Source organism: Drosophila gunungcola (assembly GCF_025200985.1).
Source record: "Drosophila gunungcola strain Sukarami chromosome X unlocalized genomic scaffold, Dgunungcola_SK_2 000032F, whole genome shotgun sequence".
NCBI lineage: Eukaryota > Metazoa > Arthropoda > Insecta > Diptera > Drosophilidae > Drosophila > Drosophila gunungcola.
Genome location: NW_026453186.1, coordinates 363,121 through 379,517, shown reverse-complemented (window position 1 = coordinate 379,517; position 16,397 = coordinate 363,121). Strand labels below are relative to the sequence as shown.

Genomic DNA, 16,397 nt, shown 5'->3' with positions numbered 1-16,397 from the left:
CCTTCAAATTTTAACGGCGGTCAACGGATGGTGGAAGGTGGATGGATTTCTGTGGAAAGGGGTTATAACTACCGCTGTCCAAAGACCAAAACAAAATTTGCTAACAACATTTTTGTTCCAATTTTTTTATATGAAGACTTTTGTTTTGGGAGCAATTTTGGTAGCCTGATTACCAAGCCTGATTACCAAGCCTGACCTGTTAAATAAAGCTTTCTATATCGTAATTTTGGGTGGAAATCCTTGAAGGTAGATAATAAACGTATAAAACACCGATATTTAATTATTTTCACTTTGTATTATCATCACCATTATACAAAAACGTATCCTTAGCCTAATGTTCAACCTGTGACATTGTTGCTATATTTTTGTATTTTAACTTTAAATCACTGTAAAGAAATTTCTTCAAAAATAATCATCCCAAAACTCATAAGTTAACTCTGAATATATTAACACAAAAAATATTTCAAATAAAAGAATTTAAATTTGAGCAAGTGCGCTCCAATGTGCAATCTAGTTTTTAGGCCAACTGGCCACACTGAAAAAGCCGTTTGGCGTTTTTCAGCACTGCACTCCAGCTTCGTGCCGTTTGCCAACACTGTGGCCGGAGATCCGAGGTGTTTGGGTTTCTTTTTTTTTTGTGTAAACTAATAAAAACAAGTGTTGCTGGGCCATTAATTGTCGGTTATTTGTGGGCTGTGAGATTCGAGTGCTGTGTGTGAGGACCAGAACAACAAATATACGGGAGATTACACAGTGGAAATGGCCTTGGTCGTCATCTACGGTGAACACTAACTAAAGTCAACGGCAACAACAATAACAACAGAGCAGGTAAGTCCGGGTGGAAAACCCAAAACTGATGGCTATTATCAGGTTGGCTATTGGCTACTACTAACGCCTTGTTCCTAACTCTCTAATTCTAACGACAGAACACAGACCTTCCGTTTATTTTCGGCCACTGCAGTTCGCTAAAAATAGAAATGTCCACATAGACAGAACCGAAGGTGTAGTGCATCATCAACATCATCAGTTCATCGGGGCAGCTAGCTCCAGAACTGGGAACACCCTTTCTCCACTCTCCACTGTATTTCTCCACTCCCCCCTTTTATTCTCGCGTGTCTTGGAATAGTTCCACCTCCGACTCACGGGTGTGTTCTACGAAAACGGGTTTCGTTCTGATAGACAAATACGAATTCTTTTCGCACTTTGATTTGTCAACAATCCACGAGGCGGCTTGACCTTTAACTTTGCCGCCAATATGTTAACCCGTTTGCGTTCTCCCAACCCTTCCACAAAATGCTCAATTATTTCGTTAAGGTTAATAGTTCTGCCTATTGTCTATCCATAATAAAATGGGCCTCAATATAACGCTACCCAAGAAATCGATGTATTTATGGCCAAGATAATATACGAACTGCTACCACAGAATATGGTGTTTAAGATAAGCTACAACGGCTACTACTAAAAATGTTAAAGATATATCATACAAATGTTCTAATTTACTTTAAAGCCCTGACGTACCTTAACTGTTGATCATGGTTTAGTTTTGTTGGTTTTTTTACAGCATTAGTTAAAGATTTTTTTTTTATTTGATGGTTGAATATGTAACGGGAAAAATGTGAACAACATTTGAGAACATAATATAAATATAGAATAAAATAACAAAAAGAAATAGGACTGCAAAATTTTTCCAAAATTCTTTGATTTGATACTTATTAGTTTTCTTATTAAAATAAATAATTATGTAATAATTACTTAAATAAGTTGAGTTTCTTTAATTTAAAGAAATAATGGAGGAACAGAGAATTTTGAAAGGGGTCGAATTAGTTGACATCAATCATAAAACGTACTTCTCTTTTGATAGGTTGCAGCCAAAAATAATATTTTACAACATTATTTTTCTTTCTTTTACTTATAATAAATATGAGTTTAATATTTACATTGTTCTATTTAACTAAATTACATATTATATGTGCAATTTTATAAATTAAATTTTTTTTATATTTGATTAACTTTATGTGTTTACCATTATTGTTTATAAACGAAATATAATTTAATAATATTTCTATGCTCTTATTATTTTCCTTACATTTAGTTAACTTTTTGTAGATAGGCTTTTCAAAAAAAATTAGTATAATTTAAATTTATAACAAAAATTGCTCCACTTAAATTGTTAGTGCCATTTTTTGGTTTTGCCATTATCGGGGTCTTAATGTGGAAAATTGGTGTTTCACTTCTTTCAAATTTCCAAAGTTTTGATGTGTTATTTTAAAAAACCCACCAAAAAATATAGGAATTGATGCGACCAACAAGCGTAAACATATACATAGTTTATTTTTCTTTCTAATAAAATCCGCACAAAACGATACGCTTGTTGATTGGTGTAAGGAAAATACGATTGGGGTGCATTAAAATCTGTGTGACGAATCATGGATTTACGAATACGGGTTTTTTTAAATGAGGAAAAAATTGTTGCTCACTCGCAAAGTATTCGACACGAATTGGTGCCTTTTTTCAGTATTAATCTTTATATGGCAACAGTGAACTTTAAAGCAACAAAAAATTTCATTTATATAAATTGAGATAACAGCATATCACGAACTTTGATATTTGCAGGGGAACATTTTTTAAGGGGTCATGAGATTTCAGGTCCCATTGGCTTAATTTAATTTCAGTTTTTAATAATATTTACCAATTGTGTGCATATTTAATATATTTAGTTTTTTTCTCAGGGATAAACCCTTCAAAATCATTAAACCCAACAAATCTTTGTAAATAAAAAAATAAATTTTAAATTAAAAATATTGATTTTTTTTACATTAGTTTAAGCTTAAATAATTTTCAATCCTTCGTAACATCAATAAATATTGTAATTTAAGTATGCGTTGAAGAAGAGAACGGTATTAAGAGTTTGAGTTTTTATCAGTTTTAAAAAAGATCTGAGATCTGAGTCAGTCAAAATGACCAGAATTTCGAATACATCTCTCCATATCTTCGAAAGTAGAATTCCGATTTACTTCAAGTTTGGGAGTTGGTCTGTACATGAACAAATTTATTTTTATCCTACGAAAATCCTGAAATACATTTTTGTGTAGCCTAGTGTTATGCTATGCCGTGTATATATATATATATATATTTTTTTTTTTAAATTGTTTACAAAAAAAAAAAAGTTTTATTATAATATACTTGTATGCTTCGAATTGAACGATATGTGGACACTGTGCGACGTCACATCTTGCTGCACGCCTATTTGGGCAATCAGTTTATTGTGGCTGTGTCGGTCGGTGCGTGTGTTGTTGGTGTTTTTGGTGTTGTTGCTGCCACCGCCGGCTGGTTAGCCGGCTGGCAAACGCGAACCAAATTTGTGTATTTCAGCTTCTATTATTCTTTTCGTACTCTGTTTTCAGTAATCGGCAAACAACGCGAGCGTACGCATTTCTTCTCTCTGGCTCTACATTTATTTTTCCCTCTGACATCATTCTGTGTGTCTCTATGTGTGCTTGGGCCTTAGTTTAAATTTCAGTTTAATTTCGGTTTTTTTTTTTTTTGTTTGTTAATTTTTGTTTTTGTGGAGCCATATAGCCACGAGCTTGTACGTCATTAAACGCCCTGTTCTTGCGTCCTTGATCGTAATGCGTGGGATCCGGCGCCGCTGCGCAGTCGCCCAGAAAGTGCCGAAAGTAGCGAAAGTTGCGAAAGATCTGCCGAAGGAGACACTATCGCCAGGACTCGATACGACGGTTCAGCAGGATCGCTGAGGGATCGACTTCCATACAAAATTAAAAAAATAAAACTGCCGCCAAGACATTCACGTCGCTCTTCCTCTACCACCAAACATGTATTCGGCGGGTAAATAATTGAATGAGTAAACAACTAAACAACAATTCCAACATCGTCGCACCCGTTGTCATGCAAATTTGTTCATTTTTTTTTTGTTTTGTTCTTGACTTATGTACATTTCGATCGTCGCCCAACTTGTTTCATTTCGTTGTATCCAAGATCAGTTCTATATATCGCTGCGATCTTTGGACTTGGCATTGTTTAGAATTGGTTTTCAGGCTTGATTTGTTTGTTTTTTTTTTTTCTTTTTTTTTGTTTGTCTGTGTTTAGTTTGAAAAAGCACTATACACCATACCATCCCCGGTTTTCGCCGGAAACTGATCATCAGCAGAGTAGCACCCCATCTAACCATCCACCCATCCATTCATTCATCGAAACTCTCACACGCATTTTGTTCATGGGTATATGTATAACGCTGTGGGGCACTTATGTAATTGACCGCATTTAAATGAGTCAGGCGGTTATTGGTATCAGCTCAGCGACAGCTGGCCTCCGATAAAGTTGGCTTCCAAATTGGGCCCGTCTAGTAGTGGGCCATCAAATGCCATCATCCTCCCCACTATCATGGCCACAGACTCACTATCGGGATTTGTGGGCTTATCAGTAATTAATATTGGGAGGACTGATACACCCAATCGGCACGCTAATTTATTTCCAGTCGAGTTCCGCCCTTAATCTCAATTAGTAAAACTGGGGCACAATCTATGTTCGCATAGACAACTGCATCCTAATTTGTTTTTCATGTGACAGCCATTTGCGATATCATATTTTCAGGATAAGCATCACTTCAGTTTGTTTGAAAATCGAAGGATTAAAATTGACACCTACAAAATAAGTAAATATTGAAAACCTAAATTGTATAATGGGTTAAAGATCAAATTATTCATGATCAATGGATCTCAATTAAACTCTATATAAATAAAAATGATTCATTATTATTCATGATCCATGGATCTCAATTATACTCTATGTGAATAAAAATACATTCTTTAATTCGGTACTTACCACACGTACGAATTCGGAGCTTTGTGTATATATTATAAAAACTAACATTCTAGGGTAAAAAGATCAAATTATTTATGAGCATGGAAGTTGTGTCATTTCTCATATTTGAATATTCGTCATTAAGGGGATCAGGTCAAAAAATTAAATTTATATTTTTTGTCTTTGTTTTTTTTTATATTTTTTTGTATAATTGTATAGTCATTTTGGTAATAGCCTTATAGATACAAAAATTTGTAATAAGACATACATTTAGCTAAGCAAGTATTTGCTTGATGATTTCATGAAGGTTTTAGAAATAAACTTAAAAATAAGTTTGTCTAGAAATGTAAATCAATTTAAAATTAAACTTTTTCTCCCACAAGTGCTAAGAAAACTATATTGGAAACAAGATCAAGCTGAATCATTTAACATTTCACTTTGGAAATGTTTTTACACAGTTATACAAATTGTTTTATCGTAAACTAGCTCACAATGAATCCATGTTAGTCATTATAATGTAACAACGAACTCATCGCCATCACCGCCTCATCTAAATTCAAATCAAAACATTTTCTTTTATAAGTGCCAAAATAAGTATATTGAAATCAAGATGTAGCCTATTTGTTTCATTTTACATATTGTTTTGGAAGAGATTATTAAACAAGCTATACAATTTGTTATACTCTTTACTCGTAGATTAATTTCGCATACTAAACAATATTAAATTTTGTATTTCTGTTGTTAAACCTAAAGCCAAGGCATACACCAGACTTTATATTGTTTGTTGTTACGATTCAAAAAATAAAAAAATAATAAAATAGAATGTATAAATAAGACTACTTCAGATATAAAAAAAGAGACAAAAATGAACTTAGTAGAATACAATTTTGAACAAACCCAAATAGAGACAAAAATGAACTTAGTAGAATACAATTTTGAACAAACCCAAATAGAGTTTTCCTGTTTAAAGTAAAATTTTCAAAGAATCTTAAGAATTCATCGTTATTAAAAAGGTTCTAAAAGTTAAATACATGAGACTTTGACCACGATTATCTCATCACTGGGACGAGATGGAAAGTGCTTAGTTTCGGATTAGTTTTCTGCAGATGAAGTCCTTTCAGAATCACTAGCGCTTAGTTTTGGTGTTTTAGTGTTTTTTACCAAGCTATCAAATTTGTTTAACTTTAAACTATCTCACATGAATACATCTTAGTCGTATTTATGCACTTTGTATTATCATTTGAGTGCGAAAATGTAACAACTAACTCATCCTTCACCACCGTCTCACTGCATCACTACATCACCGCCTCAGCTATCTTCTATCAGCTATCATCTATCAGCTCATCTCATCTAATTGCACTGATCAGCACCCATCTAGTTGTAATCAGAGTGGTCCCAGAACTTCTGACTAATCCCAAACTGCCCACTTCGTTGCAGTCCGCACCCACGACTACGACTATCCGGAATCGGAAATGGACGAGCGGGAGAGCCTGTACTTCGACACCATATCGCTGGCGGACTCGGAGGCGGCGGCTGCTGCAGCGGCGCACCGCAAGTCGATATCGCAGTCGCGGAACACCATCTACCACTCGGCAGTTGACCTGGCCGGCGACGAGGGTCGGGGTAGTCTTCGCCTGCCCAGCGGAGCCACTGCCGCCGAGCATGCGGCACTGGCCTGGCAGCCCGGCTACCGCCAGTCCACCGCCCTTGAGCACCTCAATGGCGGCAGTGGCGATCACACGGATGCCGCAATCGCCGCCCAAATGATTGCCCTGCAGAATGGGCGTGGCCATCTGCCCACTGGCATCGGGGTAACCGGGGATGGAGGAGCTCCTGGCACTGGCACTGGCACTGGCGGTGCTGACGATGAGGTCTCTAGACGTCTGTTAAGAAGTAGTAGCAACATTTCTAATAAAGATAAGAAATTGCCAATAACATACTCCCAGTGGAAATCAAGGGTAAACAACGACATGAACATACGATCCAATTCAAAATCAAATTCAAATTCAAGTTCAAATTCAAATACTTTCGTTCCACAACGATATAGTATAAAGCATTGAAAACCAAACAAATTCAAAAACTGCTTCGGTTGAAAAGTCTTTGCTTTTGCACTGCCGCAGATGCCTTCTTCATCCCTCGCACACATCGATCTCACACCCTCATGTTTGCCTTATGTTGATTGTTGTTCTGTCATTTCAGCCATTTCCACATCCACTTTCACTTTCACCTTCACTTTCACCCATTGCCAGTGCTCCAAATGCACAAGCTTTCGCACTCGAATCTCAATTGTCGGTGTTGCAGTGGTCGCTTCCAATACGAATCCTTCGCATTTGAATTTCTTTATCATCCAGCGCTTACAATTAAGCCTTAAAAGTAATATTTTATATTAGGTACAATAGTTCAGTAAAGTAACTTGAATATAATAAAAATATTAAAATATTTCCGTTTAGGTAAAAAAAAAAAGGATTCAGAAAAAAATTTTAGCACAGAAAAACACATTTTTTTTATAATACAATATAGAACAATATTTCAGAAAAGTAACTTTAAAATACTGAAATTATCAAAAAATAAATCGTTTAATTAAAAAAAGCAAAACAAATCATTGCCAATAAAAGTAACAAAAAAAAAAATTTTTTTTATAATAATGTAATTGATAAAAAGTATATTTTAAAACCTAAATCATGAAGTAATAAACATTATTTATACTGCCAATTTGGTAGGCCGAGACACAAAATATATTTCAAAACAAAGTTTTCAGTTAAATTACAAACAAATTCTTATTGATCGATGCTGTCGGCGCAGTTTTCTGCTAAGTATAATTTTCTATATTTAGACATAATATAAGAAGCCATTAAAATGAGTGGATTGCTTAATATACCAAATATATAAACAACATATTTGTTTATTAATGATACTGCTGTTAAGAATACAGTCATACCTTTAAACTCGAACTGCCTTTTATATGAATTGAACTACATATGTAGATTTAGAACAATGCTCCTAAACAGAAAAATGTAAGTAAATGAAAAACTAACTACGAAACCATAAATAAATCTTTAGGAATATGAGAAGTTTTTCGAGCTATCGAGCGACCACTGTACACACACAAACGCATCCACTTGTCACGCATATGATTCAAATGTTGCTGTAATGATATTTTCTGCACATGATAAAGTTCTTGCCGCCTTCTTTCACGCTCTCCTTTGTTTGTTTATATTTCTCTATTTCCTATAGTTTGCTTGCGGGATTGGGTATGAACACTTTTTGCGAACCTTTTGTATATTGTAATCTAGTATTTAAGAGTCGGGCAGGCACGCACTTTGGAGCTGATCGGAGCAGCAGAAAAGCTGAACAGCAGAACAGCTGTACGGCTGAGAAATCAGTGCCTGCGCAGAGCAGATGGCACCCAAATCACAATTGCCTCTCGGCCACGACGGTTGTGTGTTCGGGCGTCCACAATCACAGCCAGATCCACATCCACATCCACATCCGCATCCGCATCATGCTGAAATTCTGCCTCCTGTTCGGCCTGGACTTCAAAGATCAGCGGGAGGAAGAGTCCGCCACGGTGATAGGGTGGTGATCTAAAGATTGGGTGTTTGGGTGATTGGGTGACTGGGTGACTGGTTGACTGGTTGACCAGGGGCAAGTGTAGGCACACGCACCCACACGCTTTGTTTCCGTCTAGATGATAAGCAAATGTATATGTTTAAGATCTTTCTATCTCTTACTCTCGAGTGCAGTGACTCACTCTAATCAAATACTAATACTAATCTTTCCTCTATATTTATATCTATATCTGGACATATCTAGACATACCGGCGCTTCGACGATGGCAAGCGGAGCGTGGACTTTGTGCTGGCCTACAATGGCGAGGCTCAGCTGGAGGAGCACCGGCGCAAGTGTGAGATATTCGAGGCGAATCTACAGCGCGAGGGGCTACAGCTGGAGCACAACAAGGTGCAGCGGGTGCACTTCATCAAGATCCATGCGCCCGCCGAGGTGCTCTATCGCTATGCCGAAATACTCAAGATCAAGGTGCCGCTCAAGCCGATTCCCGGCCAGGATCAAATCTTTGCCGAATCGGCGCATGAGTTTAAGACCTGCCTGAGCCGGATGTGCCGCAGCCTGTTCAGCTCGGTGCAGCTCAATACGGCCCTCTTCCCGGAACGTGAACCGCGCATCCATCTCGAGTTCTCCCGCAATTATCTGGAGCTGTACGACACGGAGCATCCGAACTTCCTCGACGCCGGCACCCGCTACTCCATCATCAACTTCATACTCCAGCGACAGCATTTCGTCGAGGGCGAGGAAACGGCCGACAATCTGGGCATCGAGAAGCTCGTCCAGGATGGCGTATACACCTGCGCCTACACCCTGCACGATGTAAGTGCATATTTCCCTGTCTTGGTTACCATACTCATTGAGTCTCAACGATTTGTTGCAGAAGGACGATCGCGATCGCCTGCTCAAGGAGTGGGCCAACATATCCAAGTGGAAGAAGTAAGAAAAATGTACTTATTGTTTATTATTATAAAGGAAGTTTCTCAGGGAGGCAGGCTGTTTACCGAAATCGAAGGAGTAAGAAAAATAAACCATTTACTGCTTATCCCTACGTAGGATATATTTATATAAAAGTTTCTCCGAAAGGCAAGTTGTTTAGTGAAATCGAAGAAGTAAGAAAAATAACCTATTTACTGTTTTTCCTCATGTAGGAATTATTTATATGAAAATTTCTGAGAAAGGCAGTTTGTTTAGTGCAATCGGAGCTTTGAGCAGTTGTTTTAGAAGCAAGCTAAAAATAAGAAGAACAAACCATTCAGCTGCAAGTGGAAGTTAGGAAGAAGTTGGAAAAAGTATGGCCTAATATAAAATTTCCTCTAAAATTCTTTTAAAATATCAAACATTGTCTATTATAAATAGCAATATATAGTAACATGCCGAAATTGGATACAAGATCTAAAATATTGTAATTCAAGTTTTTTTAAATTTTTTATTGTCATTACAGCTTTATAATATCTTGTTTTGATACTCAAAGAATGACACCTATCTTTAAGAATTAAGAGTAATGATAAATTCTTCTTTAGGAAACACAACATACATATGTACTCATTAGTTGTTGTCAGGTTTATTTAAGGTAACTTTATAATTATACATTTTTGCATATTTTGTCCAAAGATAAAGTCAAAACAAGATGGAAATCTTTAATTTAAAATGAGAAAAGCCTGTAGAATTTTAGAACCCATACAAATAAAGAATATTTCAAACACATGCTAAAATAGAAAATTGTAAAAAATTTAATTAATAATTATTTGTCTACCGATTACATTATAAAACTTAGAGGCAAAGCGGGAAATATTAATAAAGTATATAGTAAAAACACATGCTAGACTAGAAACTTGTTAAAAAGGTAATCAATAAGTATTATTTATAACACATGCTAAACAAGAAACTTTAATAACATCATTAATTTTATAAAATAATTTATTTTGCAGCCTGCAACCACTGGACCAAATTAAAGACTACTTTGGTGCCAAGGTGGCACTATACTTCGCTTGGCTGGGATTCTACACCCAAATGCTGATCCCCATCAGCGTTTTCGGCCTGCTCTGTTTCCTGTACGGCTTTATAACGTGGGGCACCGATCCGATTAGCCGGGACATATGCAATGACAATGGGACGATCATGTGTCCGCAGTGCGATCGCAGCTGCGACTACTGGCGGCTGAACGAGACCTGTACGTCCTCCAAGTTCAACTATCTGATAGACAACAACATGACCGTGGTGTTCGCCCTGTCGATGGCCATTTGGGCGGTGGTGTACCTGGAGTTCTGGAAGCGCTACTCGGCGGGTCTGGTGCACCGCTGGGGACTGACTGGCTTCACGCACCACGTGGAGCACCCGCGTCCGCAGTACCTGGCCAAAATATCGCGCTCCAGACGGCTGGTCGGAAAGGCTTACGAGCAGGATCAAACTGGCAAGCGGACCACACTGGATCCGGATGTGCCCTTCTGGAGCATCAAGTTCCTGCCCAACTTCACTAGTTATAGCATCATGATATTGTTTGTAAGTATTAGAGCCCTGCATGATTGGAGTCATAGTTCCCTTTCGTTTCATGAGCCATTCGATGCACCCATGCTTTTCAGATCACAGCTTAACTTGATTCATTAGAAATCAGTAATCTTGCAACTCATCTTAGGTTCAAGGGATTCATTGCCAAAATAAAAATGATGCAAGCCCCTTGTTCTTAAGAATTCGCGATTTGTGGTTCGACTTTACGGAAAAAAACTAGTCGCAACTAGTTCGGGCTCTAACCGCAAAATAAACTTTTCGTCTTGTTCTAAAGAATTCGACTTAACGAAAAAGACATTTATCCCAAACGGACATATTGGGCACTTTTGTGAGAATCGTGTCCATTGCACTTCGATACTTTTAAAATGCTGATCTGTTTGTAGTCATTGTAGTCATGAGCCATAAGAGTCATGAGCCCCATGAGCTTTTTTAGATCAGATCAAGTAGAACGTGAGCTGAGTTATTTGAACCTTAAATATTTTCGACATGATTTACTCGAATATGTTTTTTTAAATGTGAGTCAAAGGGCCTGTGACTCCGACAGTAATACCTCTCTTTTCTGTTCGATTGGATACTCATTTCTATGGTTTTTCCCCAGATTTGCATATCAGTCATTGCCATAGCTGGGATAATCATCTATAGAATGGCACAGCGAGCCTCGCACAGCATTCTGGGCAGTGAGAATTCGATGACCTTCAAGGTGATGATCCTGCCCATGACGGCGGGCATCATCGATCTGATTGTGATCTCGCTGCTGGACATGGTCTACTCCAGTTTGGCCGTGAAGCTCACCAACTACGAGTACTGTCGCACCCAGACGGAGTACGACGAGAGCCTGACCATCAAAAACTATGTGTTCCAGTTCGTCAACTACTACTCATCGCTCTTCTACATCGCCTTCCTCAAGGGCAAGTTCGTCGGCTATCCGGCCAAGTACAATCGCGTGCTGGGCTTCCGCCAGGAGGAGTGCAATCCCGGCGGCTGCCTCATGGAGCTTTGCATGCAACTGGTGATCATCATGGCCGGCAAGCAGGCGGTAAACGCCATCGTGGAGATGCTCATACCCTACCTGATGCGCACCATCAAGGAGCTCAGCTACCGCCACGGCTGGTACAAGAGTCACCAGGACCAGCGACTGGTGCCCTACAACCAGTTCACCGAGGACTATAACCTACTGCCCGCCGAGAACAATTCGCTCTATGTGGAGTACCTCGAAATGGGTGAGCCACTTTTGAACTTATCACATTTAGTTGGGCAGCAAACAATGATACAACAATGTCTCCAGGGCATAAAAACTCGATAAATGTGTGTCTTCAATGAGCTGTGATTACATAGTTTACTACATAGAATAAATGAAACGTAACTGAACATGGTGACTGATAAAATCGAAGAAGATCGAAATAAATTTGTTCCGCTAAGCTCGGATTTTTTAATGGTATCCTCAGATTTAATATTACTTGCAATATAACATTTGGAAAAATTTCTTTCTAAACATGTTAAATTTTATCTGACTGAACTTTTAGCTAGAGAAAGAGTTATATTTAAAAGTTTATAGCCTCGAGAAAGCGGATAAGTTTTGCCGAAAAATGTGACTTTATGTTAACTATCTCTGAAACTAGAACTATCTTTGAACTAGGACCTTAACATGATATCAAGAAATCGACCCTAAGTTAATATCACCTATTAATAAAAATATTATATATAAATATAATAATTTATTTAAATATAATATTATTATTTATGTGACTTTATGTTAAGTATCTCTGAAACTAGAACTATCTCTGAACTAGAACTTATATTACAACCTTGAAATTGGGGTTTTGCAAGCCTTTATCTAATTTACATTGTCAAATTTAACCAAATAATTTTGTTTTTTTTTTTTTTTGTTAGAAAAATTAAAGCTATATGTTTGTCGAATATGTGTAAAAAAGGATTTATTTATACGAACAATATTTATTTTATTAGACAGGCTTGCGAAAACAAAAAACTAATTTTTCTCGTTTTTCCATGTTTTCCATTTAAGCAAACTTATTGTTCCACTAAAATTTTTATATGTGATACTTTTTTGTATGGCTTTTTAAAATTTTATATATTAAGCTGGGTTAAATCTCATAAAAAGTTTAAAAAAAACAAATTTCTCACATCTTGTTTCGGTCGTATCTATTGGTAGTTAGAAAATTTGTTCGAAAAGATATTTTTTTTAAAAGTTAAATGGCGCCAGATATTTTCTGGGGGCATATCTATTTTGTAGTTGATAAGCTAAGTAACAGGCATTTCTAGCGTTTCTTCTTGTTTATATTTATGTAGACATAATCCATATAAAATTTTCAATTTTTATTTAATTTATTAATATCCTTACGCTACAAAAGGAGACTTATATTTATTGCGTTAGTCACAACGCATTGAGTAAAATTTTAAATAAAATAAATAATTTATATGTACTACTGATATATTGATAAAATTGAGTATTACAACTACAGAGTATTTTTTAAGATTAGGATAAAATTAACATTGTTGATTTAAAATAAAATAATATAAGTTAAGTTGCAACTATCTTTAAGCGTGCAAAAATTCTTTGATTTTAGAAATAAACAAAAGGGTTAAAAATATTATTTATTTAATTGGTCTTTATAAACGCCTGTCTCCTAATAGTGTTAATTGCTTTCCTTTGCAGTTGTGCAATTCGGCTTCATCACCCTGTTTAGTTTGGCCTTTCCGCTGGCACCATTGCTGGCCCTGCTGAACAATGTGATAGAGGTGCGCCTGGACGCCATCAAGATGCTCCGTTTCCTGCGGCGACCGGTGGGAATGCGAGCCCGGGACATTGGCGTTTGGCACAGCATAATGACCGTCGTCACCCGGATAGCCGTGGCCTCGAGTGTGAGTCCAATGCGAAGCTTTTCCCATGATTTGGTGTTAAATTCCACTTTATGTGTTTCGCCTTGCAGGCAATGATAATTGCATTTAGCACGAACCTCATACCGAAAATCGTGTACGCCGCCTCAATGGGAGATCACGAGCTGAACAACTACCTGAACTTCACGCTGGCCGTGTTCAACACCGAGGACTTCCAGGTGCAGCCGCTGCTGGGAGGCAGTCAGCATGTGAACGAGACGGTGTGCCGCTACACGGAGTTCCGCAACCCGCCGACCGATCCCCATCCCTACAAACGCCCCATGATATATTGGAAGATACTGACGGGTCGGCTGGCCTTCATCGTCATCTACCAGGTGGGTTACACACTGTTTTTGATGGCGAAAAATTGGAAACAGTACATATTACATTATATATATATAGTACAATATAATATATATATATATAGCTCGTCAGGGTAGTGCTACAAGAAAATAAATGAATGCCCTTCCGAACTGAAACAAACACTTAATAGTAAAAACAAATAATTAATTATTGAATTTAACATTTTATTTTAAATTTTAATATTAAATCATATTACATATTAAATATGATGCAATATTAAAATGTATTTATCAATGTGAAAAGTATTAGATTTAAAAAAGTAACTCTTGATTCAAAACCATTTTATTTAAGTAAAATATAATTAAAATTGAAATTATATTTTCAGATATTAAACAAGTCAAATAAAAAATTTAAAAATATTTTAACATTGATGTAAATCAAAGCGAGACATCTTTAAATTGACTACAAAATATTTGAATTAACTACGTTTTTTTTTTTACCAGTACACCTAGTTTATAAATGTATATTTTGCTTACACAAATGGCTTCAAATTAATTTTAAACATAAGAAAAAAAAATCATTCAAATAAAAAATACTACTTTAATAGGTAAACTAGAGCACTTGATTGGAGCCAGAGGGCTCTTTAAATAATGTTATGAAAATAGTTCATTTGTTTCGTCAATTGATTTAAGAATTTTTTTTCTATTTATATCCCACCATTTTAGTATTTTGATTTCAGTAATTTGAAACTGTTGAAAGAAAAATAAACAATATAATATGATATTAGAGAAGGTGGTAGAGTAAATCAAATCTAATTCTGATAACATATTAAATATTTATATTCTTCCCTTAGAACATTATCACCATGCTGCAGGGCATCCTGCGCTGGGCAGTTCCGGATGTCTCGGGTCGCCTGCTGAAGCGCATCAAGCGGGAGAACTTCCTGCTGCGGGAGCACATCATCGAGTACGAGAAGCAGCACGCCATGAAGATGGCCCAAACGGAAGTGGGCGGCGGAAACCTTCAGAAGTCGAATAGTGGACCACGCCCGCACCAGAGAGACAATGAGACCCTGACCCGCAGGAGCAACGATGCCACATCCTTTGTGTGAGGATCATCAGATCATTCCTTGGTTTCTCCAGTACACGTAGTAGTTAGCTTGTGAACTTTTGTATATATAGCGACACGCGAATGTCCAGGGATTGTCGCCCATCGTTATCGCATGGAAGTTATGCTTCGTACTTAAGATGATTTTTGTACTGTGTTTGCATTGGAAAAGCTCAACGAATATGGGGAGTCCAAAACCCCGAGTCAAGCAATTGCATTTTGATATATACAAACACACACACACACACACACGAATAGGGTTTTATATTGTTACTTGATTTTTCAAACGGATCGAATTGGCTATGTTGTATTTTGTACAAAAGATTCACGCAACTCCCGGAAAGAGCCAAGAGAATTGAATCACCATCCCGTACACACACAAATAATATATACAAATATTTTTACATTATATACACACGTCCAAAGTGCATTAACAACGAGTATTTATAATTTAAAAATCGTAACCGTTGGTAGCTATTTCCACATACCTAAATGTTATGATATGATACGACATGATATGATGGTTAGGGATCCATAAACAAAACGAATTATACACCACAAAATGTGTGCAAGTTAAATGTGCTAACACTAAACACTAAGAAACAATCCAATGTACCTAACAATGTTACCCACAACCGAAAAGCGAACTCAGACATATGGTTCATCCTCTCCCTCTAATCCATTGTTTTTAATTAAATTGTTGATGATTATTGCCAAGCGAGAGCATTGCACATTTCGCAATATTTTGTAGAACTCTAAATGCTACTTACCAGTGCGTACACCTATAGTGAATTGTTGTTTTGATAAACATATTTATACGATAACAATAGCAACTACGATTACGATAGAGATTAAGCCAGAAACGAATTGTGTTGTGTGCTGGTCCGGTCTGCATGTGAACTAAAATCAGAAAACAAATAAAAATGGGTTTAACTCCATTAATGTTAACAATGATTGCAACGAACATTTAATGGGCTAACTGGCAGGTCTAGAGCCAACAAGATATATTTGAATATATTGTTTATTTCATGTCAATCTAGTAGTACTAGATTCGAGTGAAAAATAAAGTAAGTTTATTTTAGATGTATAGAATACATTTATTTTTATAAAGACAACCGGAAGTACAAGATGTTATAAAATGAGCTCAATTGAAAGGCGATGAAAGCAAGTCAATTGGAACCCTGCTTGGCTGGACTGCA

At 36.9% G+C, this 16,397-nt stretch overlaps 1 protein-coding gene across 5 annotated transcripts; it reads left to right on the top strand.

Moving 5' to 3' along the window:
• The first annotated feature begins 571 nt into the window (after positions 1–571).
• LOC128260482 (anoctamin-6) lies at positions 572–16,152 on the top strand. Of its 5 annotated transcripts, none has more exons than XM_052993529.1 (10): positions 572–828; positions 3,405–3,846; positions 6,259–6,692; positions 8,635–9,207; positions 9,269–9,324; positions 10,317–10,887; positions 11,492–12,113; positions 13,568–13,773; positions 13,842–14,123; positions 14,945–16,152. In XM_052993529.1, exons 2-10 carry the CDS (start codon positions 3,834–3,836, stop codon positions 15,200–15,202), a joined length of 3,015 nt encoding a protein of 1,004 aa, XP_052849489.1. In that variant the 5' UTR covers positions 572–828; positions 3,405–3,833; the 3' UTR covers positions 15,203–16,152. The 5 variants fall into 5 exon arrangements, with proteins under 5 accessions (XP_052849489.1, XP_052849487.1, XP_052849488.1 ...); XM_052993527.1 differs by having other exon boundaries at positions 6,259–6,779; XM_052993528.1 differs by lacking the exon at positions 3,405–3,846 and having other exon boundaries at positions 6,259–6,779.
• Positions 16,153–16,397: the final 245 nt, after the last annotated feature.

Coding starts and splice junctions, on each gene's coding strand:
- LOC128260482 (XM_052993527.1), top strand. Junction 12,114..13,567: donor TGTGGAGTACCTCGAAATGG/GTGAGCCACTTT, acceptor TTTCCTTTGCAG/TTGTGCAATTCGGCTTCATC. Junction 14,124..14,944: donor CCTTCATCGTCATCTACCAG/GTGGGTTACACA, acceptor TTCTTCCCTTAG/AACATTATCACCATGCTGCA.